General features: G+C 39.2%; 1 protein-coding gene across 8 annotated transcripts in view; it reads right to left on the bottom strand.

Annotated features, from left to right (window-relative positions):
* pde1cb (phosphodiesterase 1C, calmodulin-dependent b) overlaps nt 1–21464 on the bottom strand; it is an 82431-nt gene that overhangs the window by 51410 nt on the left and 9557 nt on the right. For 6 of the 8 annotated variants that reach the window (XM_020591526.1, XM_020591525.1, XM_020591527.1 and 3 more), the window contains 2 exons: nt 13855–13905; nt 12581–12746 (listed from right to left, as the gene is read on the bottom strand). In XM_020591526.1, the coding sequence (XP_020447182.1) occupies nt 12581–12746; nt 13855–13905 (217 nt within the window). Of the gene's footprint in view, nt 1–3262; nt 3879–12580; nt 12747–13854; nt 13906–21464 lie in introns of those variants that run through there. The other 2 variants (XM_020591531.1, XM_020591532.1) reach the window with 1 other exon arrangement.

Genomic DNA, 21464 nt, shown 5'->3' with positions numbered 1-21464 from the left:
AAAGATTGGAATGAGGCAGCAGCAGCCTTAAGCGCCTCCCACTAGGCCTGCACTGTACCAAGTGCCCAAAACAAGAAGGGGGGAGTTTGGGAGAAATATGTTTATTTGTTTGTAGTTTATGTTAAAGCTTTATTTGTGGCATTGTTTTTTTTTATATATATAAAGAAAAATATTTAGTTGTTAGACTGCCTGTTCAGTGTTCATTGGTAGATTATTTAGATAGTGTTTTCGTCTATTCCCTGTGTGTGTTATTGGTTTGGCCAGCCATTATATATGTTCCCCCATTTGTTAAGTCAGTTGGTTTTTGTTAAAGGTACTGTACAGGTCAATTTGCTGTATTTCAAGTTTCCTTATTTTAGGGCCCAGCTTATTTGATATTAATGTTTATATTTTGGGTGAATATAAAGCCCATCTTTTTTGAAGTTTAAAAGCTGTGTCCTCTGCTTTACTGTTTGGTCTCTGACACTTTGCTTGGACAGTGGTGGAGGAAGTATTACTTGTGTAAAAAAAACTCCATTATAAGCTAAAGTTCTGCATTGAGAAGGTTACCTAAGTAAACGTATACATGAAAATACATATCCAAAGTGACTATTACACTCTATCTATATAAGCACTATTTTAGTGTTGTACTGTAGTTTATAGAACTTAAATAAATCTAACTGTTACACAACTAACGGTTATTTTCTTTATGGATTAATCCAGTTATTTCCATCCATTATTTATTAATTGTTTGTAAAACTTAAAACAGTGAGAAAAGGTCATCACAACTGCCTAAAGCCAAAAGTGACACCTTCACATGCTTGTTTTGTCCAACCAGTAGTCAAACTACACATAGTTGGACAAAACAAGAACAGAAATAAATTACAATTCTTAAAATAATTACAAAGAAAAGTAGCATATCTAAGAAGATGGAACCATGAAATGCTTTGCAGTTGTACGTGATTTAGGCCTAAACAATTATCAAAATAGTTACTTTTTCTGTCAATCTAATTAACTAATCATTAGCTCTAACTTTCCACCACTACTGTTGAACTGTTTTCTTATATATTCGTCAGTGCCTCATAAATGCGAGAGTGTCATACATTGATCAGGCACCAACGTTGATTCAAATAAAAGTTGTCCACCTCTGAACTTTTGATCAAGTGATTAAATGATTGATTTCCACTAATTAGTGGGCGATGGTGAGGTCCGGTCTGTTGCGGGGATCTCCTTTACTAATAGAAATCTACTGGTATCCATTCACTGATGCAAAAACAAAGGGCTCATTTGTCAAACATAAGTAATAAAACAGAACATGCTCTTTATGCCTTGATTAATGGATGTCACTGGGCTTTAGACTGAGTCACTGAAGGTTGAGCAGAGGGAAAACTGTCCGAAGCAAATGCTCTCTCTGCCCATCCATGGATGATTAGGGTACTCTGTGGAGTACACTGGGCCAGAAAGGGCTATGATAGCCATCCAGCACAACCACACACACACACACTCTTACACAAAAAACATACAGCTGTCAAACATATTTCCTATGATAAACTGGCAACATATACCATAAATGTCACCAAGCGGCTGTATACACTTTCTAACACATCCAATTCATACAAGTACATGCATAGTCAACCTTTCCTTGAGCCCTCCCTATTAAACACACAACATTCACTGTGTGAAGCGGCAACATCTGTGGGTGCTGCCTGTCAGTCGCAGCACCCCTCTCTTCAGATGGAGGCTCTTTGTGAGATTAAAGGCTAATGTGATCTCTGACACGCAACAGGAGCCCTCCGAGCGCTCAGCAGACTGCAGCATAGGCACGATGTGAAAAAAACAGAAAAGAAAAACGACCCATTCATCTATATTCAGAAAGACAGATGGCTATGATAGGGAATTTATGACAGTGACTGAATGGAAGAGACAGTGAAGCCATCTGAGGAAACTAAATGTGGCAGAGGATGATGGTGGAGGGACCCACAACAACCAATCATGAACAACAGAAATTCCATGACACAAAAATAACTAAAAATAAATTAGTGAGGTGAGGGGTACAGGAAGGCTGACAGATGAAAAGCAGAAAATCATGAACAGCCCCATGCACATTCACTCAGTCTTCATTTGCAGTGCAGGAAGAAACTGCATTTAATTCTGGCCTCCAGCAGGAACATTAAAGGTTTTAAACACAATCATTCAAGCAACACTGCTGTCTTCTCCCTCTGCTGAGTATGAAGGATGAGAAATGAATAATAGAAAATTCAATTTCCACTTCAAATGGCAAATAAAGTGTGTGGGTCTTTCTTTTCAGGGTGAAAGGTCATAGAGGTGTTGATTAGTTAGCGGATGTGTCAATAATATTGCAGCATTAAAAAAAGAATCTCCCTAAAGAAACTGGAAAAAACGAGGAATGTGAGGCTTGATGACAATTCTGTATTATTTAAAGAGAAACAGTCTGGGTGCATGGCAGGCTCAAAAATAAGCACACAAAAAGAGAATAAAGCCACAGAGGAAGGCAAAAAAGGAAAAAAAACCCTCTATATAACTGATTCACCATAAAATACATGTATTGAATGATTAAAGTTCAAGTTTAGTGTTCTGTTGCAAAATCCTATATGGACAGCAGGTGTTTCATGCATGTTAGATGAGATACGCAACTGTCATAAGAATAGCACCAAAGCTCCACAGTGCCCTTGTGTTAAAAATGGTGCACTGAAGTAAAACAAATTAAAGAAAATAAATGAACGTCCTTATCTGTGTGAGCTACCCTCCTTGCTTTCTCCTCACTGGTTATACTTCAGTTCTGTGCTTTTCTTTTTCTTGCACTGTGTCCAACAAAGCAAACAAACCATTCAAAACAGTTTAGAGGAAGTGGCTCTGAGACGCTCTGGTTTAGTCTGAGCAATTCCAATCTCTGTCTATGTTTTTCCTACTTCTTAAATCTTCACTCTACTTTTATCGGTCTATCCTTGGTTCCTTCGTTCTCCCATATACTGACACATACACACACAGTGTAACTCACGTACAGTGTAAACAAAATTACTGAGTTGAACAGTGTCATGCTTTTATAATGACATCCACGCATTTTACTGTATCCTTACTATGCTTTTTTCTATCAGATTTTATGATTTATGACTATGGTCTTACAAATACATTGTTATTGATCAATTCATATTAATATTACAAAATGAACTCAAACACAAATGTCACTCACACAGAGGCACACACACAGCATTACTTCATTCACACACATGTGCTGAAAGCAGTTAAAAGTGGTTAAACTCACAGTCCCCGAAGCCTGAGCCAAATCTTTTCAATCTGTTCTGGTTGGAGGTACTTCAGGGCTGTGCTTTCAAACTCCTCGATCTCTTTGGTGGGAGACTCCATGTCAGTGTTTCGCATGTGCCAGCAACAGATCAAAAAGAGAAGAAAAAAGTTTAATCCCTCTCAAGTGTGAGCGGTGAGGAAGACTCAACAACCGAGTGGTGAGAGGTTAAGATGTGGTTGAACCCAGGATGTAACCAAGGTTTCCTCTTTCTTCATTCACACTGGCGTCCACAGCTGAGACGAGCCGGTCATCATCCTTCCCCTTTCTCTCTTGTTTATGCGAGAGAGTGTGTGTGACTGAAACTCGATAACACTCTGTGCAGTGCTCAAGCAGCTGTGACAGTCACAAAACAGTCCAAATGTACCTTTCTCCCTCTCTTTTCTCTCTCTCTCCCATCCGTTCACTTCTCTCCTGTGGGAGCGCAGGGGTCCTGGAGTTGTGCCATGCTCTCCCAGCAACAACGGGATCCAGAAGGCAGCGCAGCGCAATCTGGGATTAACGCTTACTGCTGAGCTCTCCACACAAGAGGGAGGGAGAAGAAACACCACCAGTCAAAAGGAGGGTGGAGTCTGGCTGATAATGAGAAACCATGTTCCCTTTCATCCACTGGAAAACCAGAGTGAGGGAGGATGGAGAGAAACTGAAGGAAGAAACCTTTAGGAGAAGAAATGGTGAAGGTTTAAGTGTCCTGGATTACTGGAAGAAAAGTTAAAGAAATTATGTTAAACAGGACATTTCTCTGTGAGACAGTGCATCAATCACACAGCTTTTCCTTATGCTTTTTTTTATCCTTCTGACACACATTTTCTTATGGCATCAGTAAATGTAAAGGTGAATATCATCAGGCAAACAATGACCTCCTCAAATGTGTAAATGTGTCAACTTTAGGCCTGTAATGTATTCATCTCAAAATATAGATGAATACATTAAATATTAAATGTCATGGTTTAAAAAGCTTGCAGACAGTGCAGTGACACTGATTTGACTGAGATTACTGTGAGCGCATCAGGGCCATCCCATATCCAATCCTTCCAAATACAAGGATGCAATACATTAAATATAATTGAATGTACAGTATTTCTCATTTTCAACCATTTTAACAAAGATTCAAACTAAATTGAATCTTTTGAAAAGGATCAGTGAAATTCGACCTCATCATCACTGAGCCTCACTGTCACCCATCACAGTTTGGACATGGTCAAAGGTGCTCAGATCCTTACACATGCATATTTTGCCTCATTGTCTAATATACCCCACACACTGACAGGTGCCATTGTTACAAGATAATCAATGTTATGACCGATCTGTGAATATTATCTGTGTAGCCTTTCACTACTTCTTCGTTCCTCTCCTCCTTAGAAAGCTCTTAGTTCAATGAACATCTAGTAAAAACCATGAGAACATACAGCTGTCTTCTTATTGTACACATGTCCAAAACATACAAGGATAATTCAGCCTATTCCACCACTACCCCCATCCTTTCGCTAAGCCCCCTGCCATACTCTCAGGTCTTTCAATTACTTGATGCAGGGGTAATGCCAGGGCGCCACCTCAAAGAGGTTCCTGCTTTCATCTGCTGAGATAGGTCCTCTGTGATGAGGAAGTAGAGAGGTTTGCTCAAGTGCCATGAACCCTGCTGATGTCCTCTTCAAAGGCCTACTTATCTGTGTCTCTTTCTTCCCACTTTGTCGTTGGGTTTCAGTTTTTTCTCTTATTGGCTGCCTTTCTTGATTCAACTTTTGATAACTGTTTTTATCCTTTATTGTGGAGGTATGCTGGTTCCCAGGAGATCTCAATCCACATTTCCCAAGCGGAGTTGACAGGTCAACTTGAGGGGAAATGTCAACAGTAGCTTCACCTTACACTGCTTGTTGTTCGCAGGCTCATAACCCTGGAACCTGATGTGCACTTTGTCATCTGTATGTGTAAGTGTGGCCTGGTGAGAAAGGTTCTGTCAAAAACAACGCAAAAACTAGGAAGGTTGATCTAAAATACACGATGCTCAGAATCCAGTTTTTATGAGGAAAAGGAAGATACACAGAGCATACTGACTGAAGCAGTAGTTAGAAGTTTGCAGTAGCTGAGTCTTGATTTAAAGGCTTAGTGAATCTGACAGTACAATCTGCATCTGGGAAGAGAAGAAGAAAATAAAGATACGTTTTCCATTTACCTTATCGCCACTCCAAAACATCAGTCCTCAACAATTATGCAAATGACTGTGGTGATGGCAAGTAACCGACAGTTGAGGTGTCAGCATGCTCCAACTGAAGTGCTTGTCAGGTGGTCGAACAGCATTTGAAAGTCCATCCACCACTCCAACCCTTACTGTTACAGCTCATGACACAAATCACATGCAACTTCATACACCGTCACTGAATACAGGGATTGAGGTGTGGACTCATCCATTATGGATGCCGGGCTGAATTACCCCCATGTTTACTTGTTAAAAATTTGAGAAGTTGATAATAATACTAGGTCCTTGTCACTCATTGATTCGGATGTGGATCTCAGTCACATCTGACTGCTTGACAACTTTCATTATAAGATTTTTGATAAACACAGGGCAACAAGAACTAATATGCCTAAAAACCTTAAGAAGAAAATATTTCTAGCATCCCATATTCACTTGAAAAAAAAACATGATGCATGAAATAGCAGGACTCAGAATGCAGCCGCGCTGAGAGAGATGTGGCCGCCAACCTTTGCACCCAAGAAATCTCAGGGAATACTTTAATTACATTGCCAGCCAATGAGTGAAACACCTCAAACTGCAGGAAAAAAAAGCTCAACTGCATGGACAACTTGGACCACGAGATATAACAATGGTGAGATATTAGGAATACACACAGGTCTTTTGCCCATTGTTGCTAAGGAATTGTGAGTTATTAGTGGTTTGTCAAAAAAAGTCATTATATTCACTAAGTTAAAAGGATGAGAAGCAAATATAGCAGAATGTAAACAAAGGCTTTGCCTGGAGGAGGCTACACAACAACAGTGTACCGTATGTCTGAATGAGTGAATGGGGTTCACACAGAATGGGGTTCACACCATTCTGATAAACACAGACTGATAAACCAACAAAAGTGCCAAAACTGATTGTGTCCCTTCACATGATGATCACCAAAATATTACAACAGCTGTTCACAAAAAAACCCTAATCAATCAGGTCTGAGTAAAATGAATTATTTGTATGATTATGACAGAAGGCCCTGCTGGGAAAAAAACACTGCTATGGTATTTTTGTTACTGTGCTTGGGCTCCCTCGAAGCTCACACATCAAAATCCAGTTATTAACACCCACAGCCATTTGGAGGTACATGAAAAATTTAAATCTCATTTATATTTCCAGGCAGTTTGATAAGGATATCAATGCATCAAAATAGCAATGGCGGTTGCAGTAATGACACCATTTTGGTGAAGATCATCTGTCACAAAACATGATTCTCCATCTTCACTTCCTTTCTATTTTTGTATTGGATGTAGTGGAAGGATGGGTGGATGAAATTGACGGCATGCAACCATAAAATGATATTTATTTTCATAGTGATAGAGGTAGAATATATACCCCCGAGAGGAAACTTCCTATTTCTCCATCCCAAGAGAGAATCCTACAGGTCAAAGATGATGCAACAGGTGAAATGGAGACCAAGTGAGGAGGGACGCAGCATAAATGACCTTTAAACAGGCTTGTCTTATACCCTGTGGTTATAAAGGTCTTAAACTGTCACTGGAGGAAATATAATGATTATTTTTCAACCCTATGTTGGGCTGAAGTGTGCGCCATGTAAACACAAGAAAGTAAGTCCAGTATACAAAGCATTTGTATATCTTATCTTTGGCAATAAAGTGTTAGGTGGCTATTTTAAGCCATGCTACTGGTGTGGCTCTAGGGATGGCAATGTCTTTCTGGTGTTGAGTTGGTCACCCACCAACTGAAATATGTCAACAACAGTTGAATGGATTGTCAAGAAATTTTGGACATTCATTCAAATTCCCCATAGGATGAAGCCTACTGACCTGGGTGATTGCTTGACTGTTCCTCTAGCACCACCATGAGGTTGACATTTGTTGTTTATTTGTGGAAGCATCTTGACAACTTGACAAAAACCTTGAATGTAGTCAAATCTATCACCGGATTTATCTGCTACATTCTTGAGCTGTCATCTCTACTGATGTGGCAGAGTGGAATAGAGCACATTGAAACTGACAGTTATAGCAAAGATGTTTTGGTGAATCACTATCTGCAGTCATTCCTCTGACAGAGGACGCTATTCTGTGTGAATGTGGAAATTATTCAGTCTATAAACGCTAGTCTGACACTGGCTGTGACAGTTTTGAGGAAAAAATAACATTACTACTACTAACATACTGCTTCTGTTTGACCTCCACAGTCTGGATGTGAAAGTGCTGTGGAGTCACTGTACATATGCATGAAGGCCTGTATTCTACAGGATCTATTAGACATATTTCTTTGGCAAAAGTGCTTTAAAGGTGACGTGTGTCATACTCATAGTATTACGCATGTTTATAAGTGAGATGCTACCACAGTAATGACAGCTTGTATTCCTACAACCTGGATCCATCAACAATAAATGTGGCAAAATTCATGGTAATCTATTCAATGATTGTCATGAAATCTGCAACACACATATATTCATGTTCATATATACATACTGTATGTTCCTACCAGAGAAATTCTAATCACAGCAGGTCAACATTTTTTCTACAGTAATTCAGTAAAATATGTCATCATTTTTTAATGGATTTGTACAAAGTTTTATTGGATGATCATCAAGATGATTGCCTGATATTTCATCTAGCACCATCACCCATTCAAAATTTGTGACCATGTTAGCACAGTGATGTGCCAAAATATGGAAACCATATCCCTGGCCACCAGTCAAATACATATAGATTTGGATCAGTCCACCAAATATACTGGATTTGTTCCATCCATCCATTATCTATACTGCTTATCCTGTTATAGGGCTGCTGGGGGGCTGGGGCCAATGCCAGGTGGCACTGGGCGAGGTATACCCAGGACAGGTCACCGTCATGTGTCACAGGGTTGACACATAGACACAGACGACCACTCACAGAGTCACCTGTTAACCTAAGCTGCATGTCTTTGGACTATGGGAGGAAACCGAGTACCCCAATAAAATTCAGGGGAGAACATGCAAACTCCACCCAGAGAGGCCTTGGGGTCATCAGGGTTGAACTCAGAACCTTCTTGCTGCAAGGTGACAGTGCTAACCACTTCATCACCTGCTGCCTATTCTATCACTTTGGCTTACTAAATGCTATACTCCCCTCACAAGCTCCTACTTAAATGCTACTATTTACCCTTCACATTTAACGTGTAGAGCACAGAGGGCTGTCTGAGCTTGGTAGTAATAAGTGCTGTCTACAGCTCCAGAAGGGGTTTTGATTCAAGGTATTAGTGAGAGCCGTCAGGAGGCAACTGCATAGCCTAAACACAGACTGGATAACCCAAGCAAAGAGCTAAAAGCAGATTACAGGTGTAAACAGGTCGGGAGATGGGTGTTGCTCTTATTTTAGACTGGCAGTACTAAAGGTAATTTCCCAAAAATGCCATTTAAAAATGGACTGACCTTAACATAGCAGATGTTAATGCAAACACACACTGTAGCCTCTCTTCTGGGAAAGCCATTTTTAAAATTAGTAAAACCTGATATGTTATAATATTTGATCATCAGTTTTTGTTAGGATTTTACAAATTGATTTTTGTTCTAAAAGTTAAACTGTTTCCATTCCTTATAAATAATAATATATTACAAACTATACTGTATATCATAGCCCAACACTATGTGATGTCAGACAGCAGTGGAGCAGTTCTTTAGCATACCTTGAGGTCAAGCCTCAATCATCTTGACAAATAGCTCTGCCATTTGCCCATGTGCTTCCAGTCACACTGGCTAACAGAGGCTCATTAGCAGGCTAGTGAGGCTAGTGATGGACGTTGGTGCTGCACAAGGGATGTCAGCAGGGGTCTATAAACCTGCGGCTTCAGCCAAAGCAGGGGTCAACCTCTAAAACTGTGGGTTGCCACAGTGGAGACAACAGTCTTAATCAACTGTAAAGTTCACGGCAGCACACAGCATCCAATTAACCAGCAGATAAATCATACAGCTGACCAGACAGGACAGTCTGGGTTTTAGCTGCCTGTGTGGATATGTGTATCTGTGATAATATAGGCCTGTAAATATCTATATATTTTGGAAGATACTGTGTATAACTATGTTTGAGAACAAACTGCCAAAGACATGAAAGGCAACTTTGCCCTCCGATGCACTAGTCACTGCCACACATACATTATTTTTCCATTACTCAGTGTTTGCTAAGCTACTTGTCACTATTGTAATCTTGCTTGTTACTACTGGATGAAAATGTATCTAGTTATCAAATTTATTTATTTGATAGCTATTAAATTCAACCTTTTTGTTACTAGTGATATTTTATGTGTTCTTGCTGAAAAAATAAAAAGGATAATTCTTTAACAATTATACGGACTTTTTATGCATTTATTACCATTCTACTTTTCTACAAATGGACCTGCCATTAGATTATTTCTATCTGCATTATAAGTGCATATGTTTTTACAACATAGGCCGATCATCATGTGTAATTGCAGGTTTTACCATGGTTAACAAACACCCTAGCCTCAAATAACAACGGCGCAAACAGATGTATACAATTTATAAAAAGGTCATTTTAACTACTGAGTAATAATCTAACACCTTTCACCTCCCCTTTTCTTGGGACCACAGTGGAAATAGCTTTTGTATTTGGGTTTTTTCCCCCCTTAAAGATTTGACTTTTATGCCAGAGGTGTAATTATAAATGGAAACACAAATCAATCAAACAAATCAAACTGGAAGAGAAGAAATTGCTGATTCAAATGATGGTGAAAATTCAAAGCTCATGTAAAGAAAAAAAAAACACCAATTAGTCAACCAACAGGTAAAACATCAGAATTTAAACAAGTGACAAATAGTGAGTGATTGTGGACTCTAGGTTAAACTATGACATAGCAGTCTGCTATGCATGATGCCATTCATAAAATGGCTGGTTTCGAGGCACCACATAGTCCGAAAAATGCATAAGGTGCCCCTAATGAGCAGAAACAACAGCATGACACCAGCCACACAATGAGTCAGCATGTGTTTATACACTAATGGCTCCATATTGTCTCCTGTCCCTTGCTGTGTGACTAAGCATGCACTCAACTGTGCTTCAGCAACAGATGCAATCCCAACACAATTTCAGCAGCTGCTATGTACCCAAAGAATTAGGCAGCCACTCAGCTGATCTGAAAATAACTGGGAAAAGGTAAAAAGAAAATCAAGCAGCTTTGTAAAGTCATAAATTGAGTGGAAGACTGCAGCCAGCTGAGCACATTAAACTATCCATTTGCATACTTGAAGGGAAATGGACTGTGGGGTTTAATCAAAATAGTGCAAGACTTAAAAATACAGTAAGATTTGTCTCAGTTTCACCATATTCACCTAATCTCAGCTGACTTTTACCTTAATTCAACCCCGGTTTATGACAGTCAGTACCTCCTGTCCTTTAACTAACTCACTGTCACTCCACCTGCTATACATCATGTGATCTCTCTTCATTCTCCAATATAATCTAATTATCATTGCCTGGAGGGTAGCAGCCAACCCTTGCCTCATAGGTGACACATCACTAATCATTTTATAGATTACTGCTATCCCACTGTCATTTAATCACCCTGGAACACAATCTTTCCATTTGTCATACAGTGGTTGATCCGAGTAACTCCCTGTGGATTTGTTCACTATTAACCACTGTTTCGCATACAACTACATAAGGAATAGGATGGCTGCCCACTAGGGGTATGATTACTGTGAATCATATGCTATTGCCCTTTTCTATAGGCAATATTTGCTACAGCAAATGATTTTAATAAACATGAAATTGGCAGGGAAAGCATATTTGACCCATCTTTAAACTGTTAGTTCCACTGAAATTAATCATTCCTGTGCAGGGCAGTAGACACTTATGCAAATTGTCCAGCCTCAGCCAAAGATTTAGAAGTATTTGGCTCATGCTTGCCATTAGTTCCCCAGCCTGATTAATAAAGCTTAAGCTACATCTTAATATATGACACTGGAATAAGTCAATGCCTCTGTGGACAAATGAACTGTTTCCTCTATGGAAAGTGAGAGTGCTTTTAGCGGCTTTGTGTATGCCCTGTTTTTATTTAAATTCTGGGCTGTAGCTTTTAAATTAAAGAACGGGCTGTGACCAGTCGGGTGGAAAATCAATTTCTACTTGTCACCACCCTACTGTGGAATAAAAAAGGACCTGTGCTCTGGGGATGATTATGGCAGGAAACAACGGCACTGTAATTTGAGATAGCAAAGAGAAGCCCCAGAGAAGAATTGTTTGTTACCGCAGAGAAACTTTGGAAAGCAGAAAAAGAAAATGAGGCAAGCAGTCACATGGAATTTCAACAACTTCAAACCCAATAAAATGAAAATCCCTGTTGTTATGGTTGTGTTCAGCCCTTGTTGTCTTTGCTGTTTTGTATTTTTGTGATGTGTGCCTTTTTAATGGAAGTTTAAATCTGCTAATAAAGATAATGGTGATGATGATGATGACTGCTTGCCACACAAACATGTTAAAAAACTCTCTCTCCAGGTCAGCTTGCTATAACTCCTCGTCTATTTTGCATACAATCACAAGCTCATTATCAATTACTAGGAGCATATTTAGTATCCTCTGACAAATGCCCACTCCCCACCATCTGCAGGATTTGTAACAGTATTCAGAGCCATCAAGGTTAATTGGAATCAGGCGTTAAAAGACATTTGATATTCGAAAAGTTACAACAATTTATGTTAATGGTGATTTGACGGCCTCGTCATCAAGGTGGAGTCAATCATGCCCATGTCCCTTGAGGTCAGCAGCCATGCACAGCAATTAGCTGTGTGTGTGAGAGAGAGAGTGCGTGCATTTGTGTGTATCAAGAACGCCAAATGTCAGACAGAACATTATCCTCTCCATAGAAGCTAGCAAATACACAGTGCAGAATGATGCCTCATCAAACACATGTTCGTTACTTTGTTTCCTCCCTATGTCAAGTATGATTAAAGAGGTATGCCGGTAGTATGCAAATTACACCAGTGTAAGTAAAGTAATCAGCATAGCAGCCTGACACAGGATTCAACATATATATTTTTGGGCATTATTGCAGAGACACATGCAGTGACAGCAGCAAACCTGATGGCAGTCTTCTCAGTGGCATCTGGTTCATCTGCTCCAGGAAAGTCGTCAGCCAGAATCTCTTCAGGAGTTCGGGGGTCATTCAGGAGTCTCTTCTCCTCTTTGCTTTTGATCCCCATCCCTGCTGTGATGGCATTCCACAAAGCGCTCTGAGACTTTGAGCCTGCAAAACAAACAAAAGCAAGCAAAAAAAAAGCCTTGGCAGTGTTAGTCTTGTAGTATAGTGTCGTAAATCAAGCTTTCATTTGTTTGATTCCATTATTTATTATTTTAAAAACCTAATAGTTAAATCTCCACTGAATGTACTGTACAAGTCTTTTCAGTAACTCAGAGGGGGGCAAAACAAATAAGTACCTATGTAATGCTGCCCCCATGTGGATTTATGATATCAGCACTAGTTTGTCATTTGAAGTCATACACTTACTGAACCGTAGATACAGTAAGTATTACTACAACTACAAATAGACTTTCTTTAAAAAGGGTTTGTTAAAATTTATCAGTGGAAAAACCATTTTCAGATCCTCAAATAAAGTTAGCAATTTACAGAAGTTTCAAGGAGCCCAGTAAAGTAAATGTGACACTGCATGGAGGACCTGTACACCTCGCGGGTCCTCCATGGAGGGCAGAGAAGACCCCTGCAGACCCCTCACACCCTGGACACAAACTGTTTGAACTCCCCTCTGATTGGCACTACAGGTCACTGTAGATTGTTTCTATATTTATAAGCACTTTATTTTTATTTTCTATATTGCACATTCCTTTTTCTTGTTTGCACATTCTTTTGTGTTCTCTCAGTTTTACCTTATTTACTTGTTGCCTTACAGAAGAACATTGTAATATACATTTAGAGGCACTGTAACAGAGTCAAATTCCAGCACACCTTGCCAATAAAGCTGATTCTGATTCTGAAACTATACTTTTTCTTATTCTTTTCCATTTCATTTCTTTTTCAATTGCATCATTTATTTTTTTATCTTTATTAGGAAACATTCCTGATGAAATCTCCTGACAGCAAGGTGTGTGGGATGGATTATCATTATTAACACACAATTTCCTGAAATTCACATTGCAGAGTTCATTTTAAATGATTTTATTTTACTGTGTGAACTCCATTCACTTCCATTTTACTCAGGTGGCGAGAAATCTCAGCAACTACTATCTCATTAATTTGGGGGTAAATAACGCATTAATACTAATAATAAAAATAAAAGAAACTACTTCAGAATGAATGAATTTAGTGAACTGGCTATTAAGACAAAGAGTGAACTTACGTCCAAAACTGGCCTGCGGCCTGGTGGAGCTCTCTCCATCTTCATTTGCCACTGGAGAAAGAAAAAAATCAAGAGATGTCAAAAAATGTTATGTATTGTATGTGCTTGTGCGAAAGTGTTTTAAAACATCAACCACACCAGTGGTTATCAGTGCCTTTAAGATCATCTGCTAATTTTGCATTTCTTATTTGCTAAATGCTACAAATGCTAAAATCTCTTTCTGGTATCTGGATTAATTAGATTATCCATTTTTACATATGCAGGAAATACAGTCACATGGCCATGTTTTCCTCTGTGTGTCTCAATATGTATTTCAGAACTTATTCCTTTCAGGTCATTAGTTCAGACAATTATGTGCATAACAACACAAACACTTATCCCACTACGCAATTATTTTTAATGAGACTCTCTACATCCTGCCCTCAGATTATGTACAGTATGCTGTATATACAGGCCTGTGTAGAACATATTTTTTGTCTTTTTGCTTGACAATAAACAAAAGAAACAGTGAATCTCATGCAAGGAAAGTGTGTAACAGAGACTGAGTCAGGAAGGTCATTCACTGTTCCATTAAAACCTACAATTGTTTTGATGTGTGATTTAAGGGATTGTGAAAGTACTGTAATTGTTGCTGTCAGACTCAGATTCAGTGGCAATGCTTGAGTTAATCTAACAGCATAGCAACACAAGTACAGTATGGCCAAGCAGCTGAGGCGGTGGGCATCTCTGAATGAACACTTTGAGCCTTCAGGTGGCTGAGCTGCAGCTTCAGATCACTATGCTGACTTCCACCGCATACAGCACTCACATTTACATCTACAGGCAGTTTAGAGTTGCCAGTAAATTTAGACTGAGTGCAAAAGCTGTAGAACTTGGAGAAAATGGGGAAAACATGCCAACGTCACACAGAAAGGTCCCAGTCAGCTGCCGTGTTCAAACCCAAAATCGTTTTACTGTGTGGTGACAGTGCTAACCACTGCTCCACAGCGCCTCCCTAGATGCTGACACCGAGTTACACATCTGCCTTGTGTCTCTGTGGTCATTTTATGTCTCTTTGTACTCTTTTTGCATTTCTTTAGTTGTTTCATAAAGTCACAAAATTACAGTTTAATTAAGAGCAGGGTTAAAACTCAGAGAGAAGTGTGTTTGGGGGCATGCTTGCTTGACTGATCAGTACTTTACCAAAGTCTAAATTGTGGGTGTTGCTTGCTCAACTAAGGTCAGCTCCACAGAAGCCCAATTATGAATTTTCATGCACGTTAAAAAAAAAAATAACACACACTTGAACCGGCTACAACGATCTTCTGAGTCTGACAGGTGCACCACCACTCTGAATTTAACTTGTTTGGACAAGCTCATCCTGCTGTTAGCAGAAGACAGGCCAAGGTGAGAGGTAAGAGTGGAAAAAATTTCACATCACCCAGTGGTGACAGTCATGTTTTATGCATGCCTGTGGTACTAAAGCCTGTTCTCAACTTTTAATTTGTTGTCATTACAATTCTTCCAGCCAAGCAAGTAACTTCTTTACCAATTCAATAACAGTGGTATTTATTTTTATTGTCAATAAAAGCTAAAAACAAGGATTAAAAACCAGATTTCTGTGTCTCATCTGATCACAAATCAAAGCAGACCCACAGGTAAGCAGTTAGTCTACCAGAAAAATAAACCTTGTACTGAAATATTATGCCACAGGGCAAGGGTTTAGTCACTTTTTATTGGTGTGAATTTTATGCCTGTGTCATGCATTTCCCTTGTGGTTATTTATTTTATGTATTTATGTTTTTATTTGATTGCATGTTTTAAGATATGTTTATTTTTTTATTAATGGTGATAATTTGCTAAAGGCGTCTTGACTTCCTGTGAGCAGTGAGGAGATTGTAACCACCTCTCTGGCTAATTAGCGTGACTCACATACAGTGTGGGGTTGGGCATAAAGACAGTGGTTGCGGGAGATGTGCGGAGGAGTGACAAGAGGACAGTCGGTGGGAAGAGTGGAGGACTGTGCCCACAAAGCCATGAGTACTGCTCAGCCGACTCAACTATTATGTCCTAGGAGTCAAGAGTAGGGCCTGGACCAGTGTTTTGAAATGGTCAGCTGCATTCTGCTGAGGTGACAGTGTGACCCTCAGGATGAAGGCGGACCTGAGTGAACTGCCCAGCGCATGTACAGTAGGATGCTGGAGAGCCTGTGCACAGCTATTCCCCTCTGTTCTTGGCCTCTCAATCCACCTGCACTACAACTCTCCCACAATAAAGCGCACAGACGTTTGTTGCGTTTATTCTATTTATTGTTTTAATTTGTCTACATTGTTTGAAATAGCGCTGGCTATTTAAATAAGTTATTTGCATATGCTTTTAGTGTGTTTAGTTGTGACATACTGTAAACACTCTTTGCTTGCATCAGTGGTGGTTCCCTGGACCTCAGGCTACTCTTACTCGGTTCAGCTAACCTATAAAGGGGTTCAGAACATGCAAGGAAAACGAGGAGGAAGGACTTGAGGAAACACGTTATTAACTACATGAGACCTCCTTTCCTCAGATCATTCATCTGAACCATCCAATCAGCAGCTGATTTCTGATAAAGAAGCATGTCATTTTACAAAAACACTTCCGCGAAGCATGGTCTCCTGTCTTCTCAGTCATGGCTCCTCCAGCACTGTCCTCAGTCCTCAGAGCCGATATAGGAGACCTGAAATGTCCCATGTCTTCGGTCGACCCAGAACAATCTTATAAGACACATGAGATGTACCCTGTGAATGTCCATACCAAATTTTCATGGCAATCTATCCATTAGTTTGTGAGGTAATCCAGTCTGGAATCACCAGTATCATATCTGATTTGACTATCAGACTATTTGAGATTGAGGATCACCCAAGAAAGTGAAGCCAATCCTGAGGACCATAAAAAAATACCCTTCCACCCCTTCATGTTGACATGACAGAACTGTCTGTTCTGCATTTTCCCAAGATCATTGTCCATTTTGCACACCACAAACTTCCAGTTGTCTTCAAATGAAGACTAATTCATTTAATTAGATTTGTAGGTCTTCTCTGTTCCCAGAAATTCAGTGACAAAATGTTTTAATATTCTGCTACTGAAGTTAACATCATGTACACTCTTCCATTCACCTTCAGTTTTATTCTGGTAAAACCTATTTCTCTGACTGATGTGGAGTCTGCTATGCTCCATGCGCAGATAGCATTTTCCCATTTGTGTCAGTGAATGAAGCTTTAGAGGCAGTAGAAAAGTAGATAGGAATGACCGTCAGTTAAGCTTAAGGTTCTCCAGGCATTTTCTTTTACCTTTTGCTTTTCATATAGTTTTAAATTGAGGTCTTATTCTGCTAAATAGTGATGTGGAGGTGGGTGGGCCCTCCTCCTCACATTAATGTACAGCCATTGTGAGAAAGAAGACGTAGAAATGGCTATATAAGCCTTTCATCACCTTCCTGTGATGAATATGAACAATAATGTTGGATTTAGGTTTATAACAATAATCAGATTGTCCTCAGGTCTTGCATGTAGAGTAAATTAGATCATCAGTAACTGTTTCTAAATCTGTTGCCCAGAGTGGACTCAACTTTTGAACTGAGACTCATGAGGCTAGAATTAAAGATTTATGCTGGCCAAAACTTTTTTCATATTATCAAAGAATGTAGTTGAGGTCAAGTTTATTAATTTAACCCTTATCCCTCTCCTCTTGATCTCACAGCAAGGATAAGTGAGGAGTACATGTGCTCAAACTAAAGAACCCTCTGAAGCTCCATATTTGTTCATAGGTTTGTATCCCGCCATGAGGGATCCAATCACATCTAATGGAACTGATTTAAATCAGTCCAAGCCCACATCTTGAGTGTGACTAGGAAATGGGTCACAATACTGAATGTAAGGATGGATCCAATTCTGTTTATGTGTAACTTAGCGTATAACACTGTGGGTAGGAAGCTTGGATACAGGCAAAATGTCTTGACAGGGTGAACTATGCTTTTGGATTTCATCTTTATTTGCTGCCAAGCAGGCTTTACATCCGCAGGATTACAGAGCATAACAAACCACCCATTTTACCAGCTGTTTAGGAAGTGTGTTGATGCACACTTTACATAACAACAGTAGGGCTGTGTGACGCTGTCAGCGCTGCTTTTCCACAAAAACACTCTCACTGCCACTGACATGCTACTGTTTTCCAAAGTGTTTGCCTGTAGTGTGCATTTATTAATATTTGTTGCTCCACTGGTGTGAAATAGGATGCTTTCTTTTTCACATGGCAAATAATTATGTGAGTGTTCAAATGACTGCGGGATTTAGCATTCACAGTGAATGAACTTTAATCAAAATAAAACTTTGATTCGAGTAAATACTTGTTCAGAAATTGAAAATTTGTCTAGTTTAATCAGCTAATAGTTTAAGATGCATGGTTTGCTACACGGCCCTCCTGGAACACCTTCTTCAGTGCTGCAGACAATACTGATGAAGGAAAAACCTGCAACACCAAAGAAAAATATTGATTACATAGATTTGCAGTCTACTGTTGTCCACTGTTAGTTTGAGAAGGAACCATTTTGTTTCCTGTATTGTAACAGGTTTTATCAAACTAAAGGGTGAACAGAATATTATCACTAATCTGTTACTACTGTTATGTTTACTTTTTAAATAGTAATAATATCTGGTAGTAAGGCTGCAGCACAGATGCTGTTCTCCACTACTGGAGATGTAACGTTAGCAACAACACAACCGGCCTTTCCAGGATGCCACTTTTGTACCAAATCGTGACTGCACCAGTTTCAAATGGAAGCATCATTTCATAGTTTTACCTCAATACTGGCCCTGAAATGGAACGATCCCAACTTTTTTGGAAGGTGTTGCAGGCATCAGGATTGAAATGAATATTTATTTTGAACAAAGATTAAAATTGATGAGGTATCACATCAAATAATGTGCTGCACAGCTGATTTACAAATCACTATTTTCAGTTTTAATTTTGATTTTACATACCATGCCAACTTCTTCTGATTTGGGACTGTACGTCCAGCAGCATGAAAAGCATGAACCTGAAAACTTCTGAACAGAAACTTGAGTCCGAATATGAACATGAATACTAGCACAGAATGCTAACAAGAGATGAGAGAAAAGAGTCTATTTACAGTGATCACAGGCTGTAACTCAGCCCAGCAACGAGGACAATACTGCAGGAACACTAAGACGTGAAACATGTAAATGAGCAACATGGGCAAATCTCTGACAACAATCTGGCACCTAGTGGCTGTGAGCTGCTGGCTTAAATACAGTCCCATGATTGCTGATGGAAGGCAGGAGAGTATTATTATGGGGGTAAAGCTGACACATCAAGGACCAGATATGAAGACGGAAGTGTATTAAAATAAAAGCCTGAGACACAAAGATCATGACATTAAATATAAAGTCCCAACTTCATTTCAAAATATTTTATAAAGTATTACATACAGTATAGTATGCCAACGTTTGGTCTATTTTGTGAAAAAAGAGACAGTGGGTCAAATACGATTCAAAATACAATTCATACTTTATTGCTAATTATGTGCATATTTTAGATACACTTTGATCTCTAAGTTGTCAACTTTATTGTACCTTTTTAAGACTGCTTTTCATGCAAGACTTTAAGAAAGTGGTTCCTTTTTAAGAGGAGAGGAAATATACTAGAATATGTTTTACACTTCTTTCAGAATTTGGGAAAGAAATGTTAGTAGAATAATTTCCCTAGGAAAAGACCAAGAATCACACGTCAAGCATGTACAGTCTTCACAATGGATTTGTAAAGAAAAAAAAGAGATAAAAGAGCTTGTCAGTAATTACAACTTTTGCTTTCAAGAGAGCCAGGCTTTGTTCCAAATTGGCACCAAGCAAAAACTGGGGCTTTCACAAAGACACAAATTCAGTTATACACAAAACTAAACAAATCTCTTTTGCTAATTTTGTTCAAACAGATAAAACATTTGTGTAAGAATGAAAAAGCTACATGTCCACATAACAAAAGGAATGAATGAATGCTCTGTATCCTTACATAAGAGTTGAAAAGTTCAAGAACAAGCTGTTTTCCCCAAATTGGCTCTGTACCACCAACAATACCATAACAAAACTAACAAGTCAAACACACAACAAAACACTTAGATTGGAATCTGAGCACAGCAGATGAGGCTCTGACTATAATGGATCAGTGAACACAAGGCGTCCAGCCAGGCAATGAGGTACCAGTGCTTAGGAGTCACGCTTCAGAGGAGGTGACCAGAAAAACGCTGTGCAGACTGAAACCAGGGCTCAGTGAGCAATTGATTGTGACACTTGTAGGTTACCATGACAACTGCCATGCTTGTGCGTAGTGTTACAGCGATATAAGCCACATGTGATCGCAGCAGGTTTTACGAGGCAGTGTAATAGAACATGTTCGTGCAAACAGAAAATCCAAAGTGTATTTTTTATGGGATCATAAAATCTTACATAGGGTAGATTTTAATGCTTTTTCTAGAGATACCTGTGTCCTCACGCCCTCAAACCCTGAAACTTTTCTCCTTCTTATCAGCATATTCATATCACTGAGATATGAGAATGTGCCTCCTGATAGGTGAGCTATGTGTACTACAGACCAAGTAATTCATGCTATGTAATAATTACAGCAGTAAGCTTATGGCTCACATGCAAAATTTAGCACAATGTACTACCATGAATCCAGTAATAAACAGGCACTGACCAGATCAGATTGGCAAAAAACGTATGGAGAGATTTAGAGAGACTTTACTCCTAAACTTAACAAAAATAACATAACACGGGTATGCTTATTCAGTAGCTACGTACCGAACTTCCTAGTAGGTGGAATATGGACCGACGTGAGCCACAGCTATGATTAGATAACAAGCGGTAATGAGCCTGTGAATGGTGTGAAAACTTCCAAAGCAGGTGGCTATGTGCATTTCATATTCATTATTATTTGGTGCTATTTGGCAGGTTGCATAGGTTAATTAGATCTGAAAACAAGGTTGGTCAGAGCAAAGAGAGTGAGCCAAAACAGTAAAGTTGTGGGTCATAAAGGCAAAACAATGAGCTGAAGTGTGGTAAAGCACCTACTGAGACAACACTGACTGGGGTTTGGCAACAAGCGCAGCAACATTAAGTATGTGTTATAGTATTCATCTTAATACTTTCAATTTGTCAGTGGTTTCAAAATACATTTTCTTTTGTACACAAAGACTTATTGTAAAAGTTTTAAGAAACAATTCTTTTTTCCTAATCTAAGTGTATCAAATTTTAAAAAGCCTAACAGTCACAGCTGCATCACTTGTGAAATGTATAAACAAAGTTGTCAAACTAGTTCTCAGGAACTACCACTAGTTTTCAGGACACAGTTACTTTGTCTCCAATGCATCTTTACATTGCTCTATTGTCAACATTTTTTTCAACACTCCTGCAAAGAAAATAAAAGAAAATGTCGCATAAGTTCATCAACACTGGTTGTCAAGACAATAGGATGAATTCCTGGTAACGTCAGCAGCACACAGCTTTAGTCTGAACTGCTCTTGTTTCCATGGTGTAGTTACAGAGGCAAGCATCAACTTCAGTAGAATGGACTAATGTGTCGAACTG

The sequence above is a fragment of the Monopterus albus genome, unplaced genomic scaffold, assembly GCF_001952655.1.
Source record: "Monopterus albus unplaced genomic scaffold, M_albus_1.0 scaffold14.1, whole genome shotgun sequence".
NCBI classification, from domain to species: Eukaryota; Metazoa; Chordata; class Actinopteri; order Synbranchiformes; family Synbranchidae; genus Monopterus; species Monopterus albus.
Note: the sequence above shows the minus strand (reverse complement) of the source record. Positions and strands in the feature narration are given on the sequence as shown.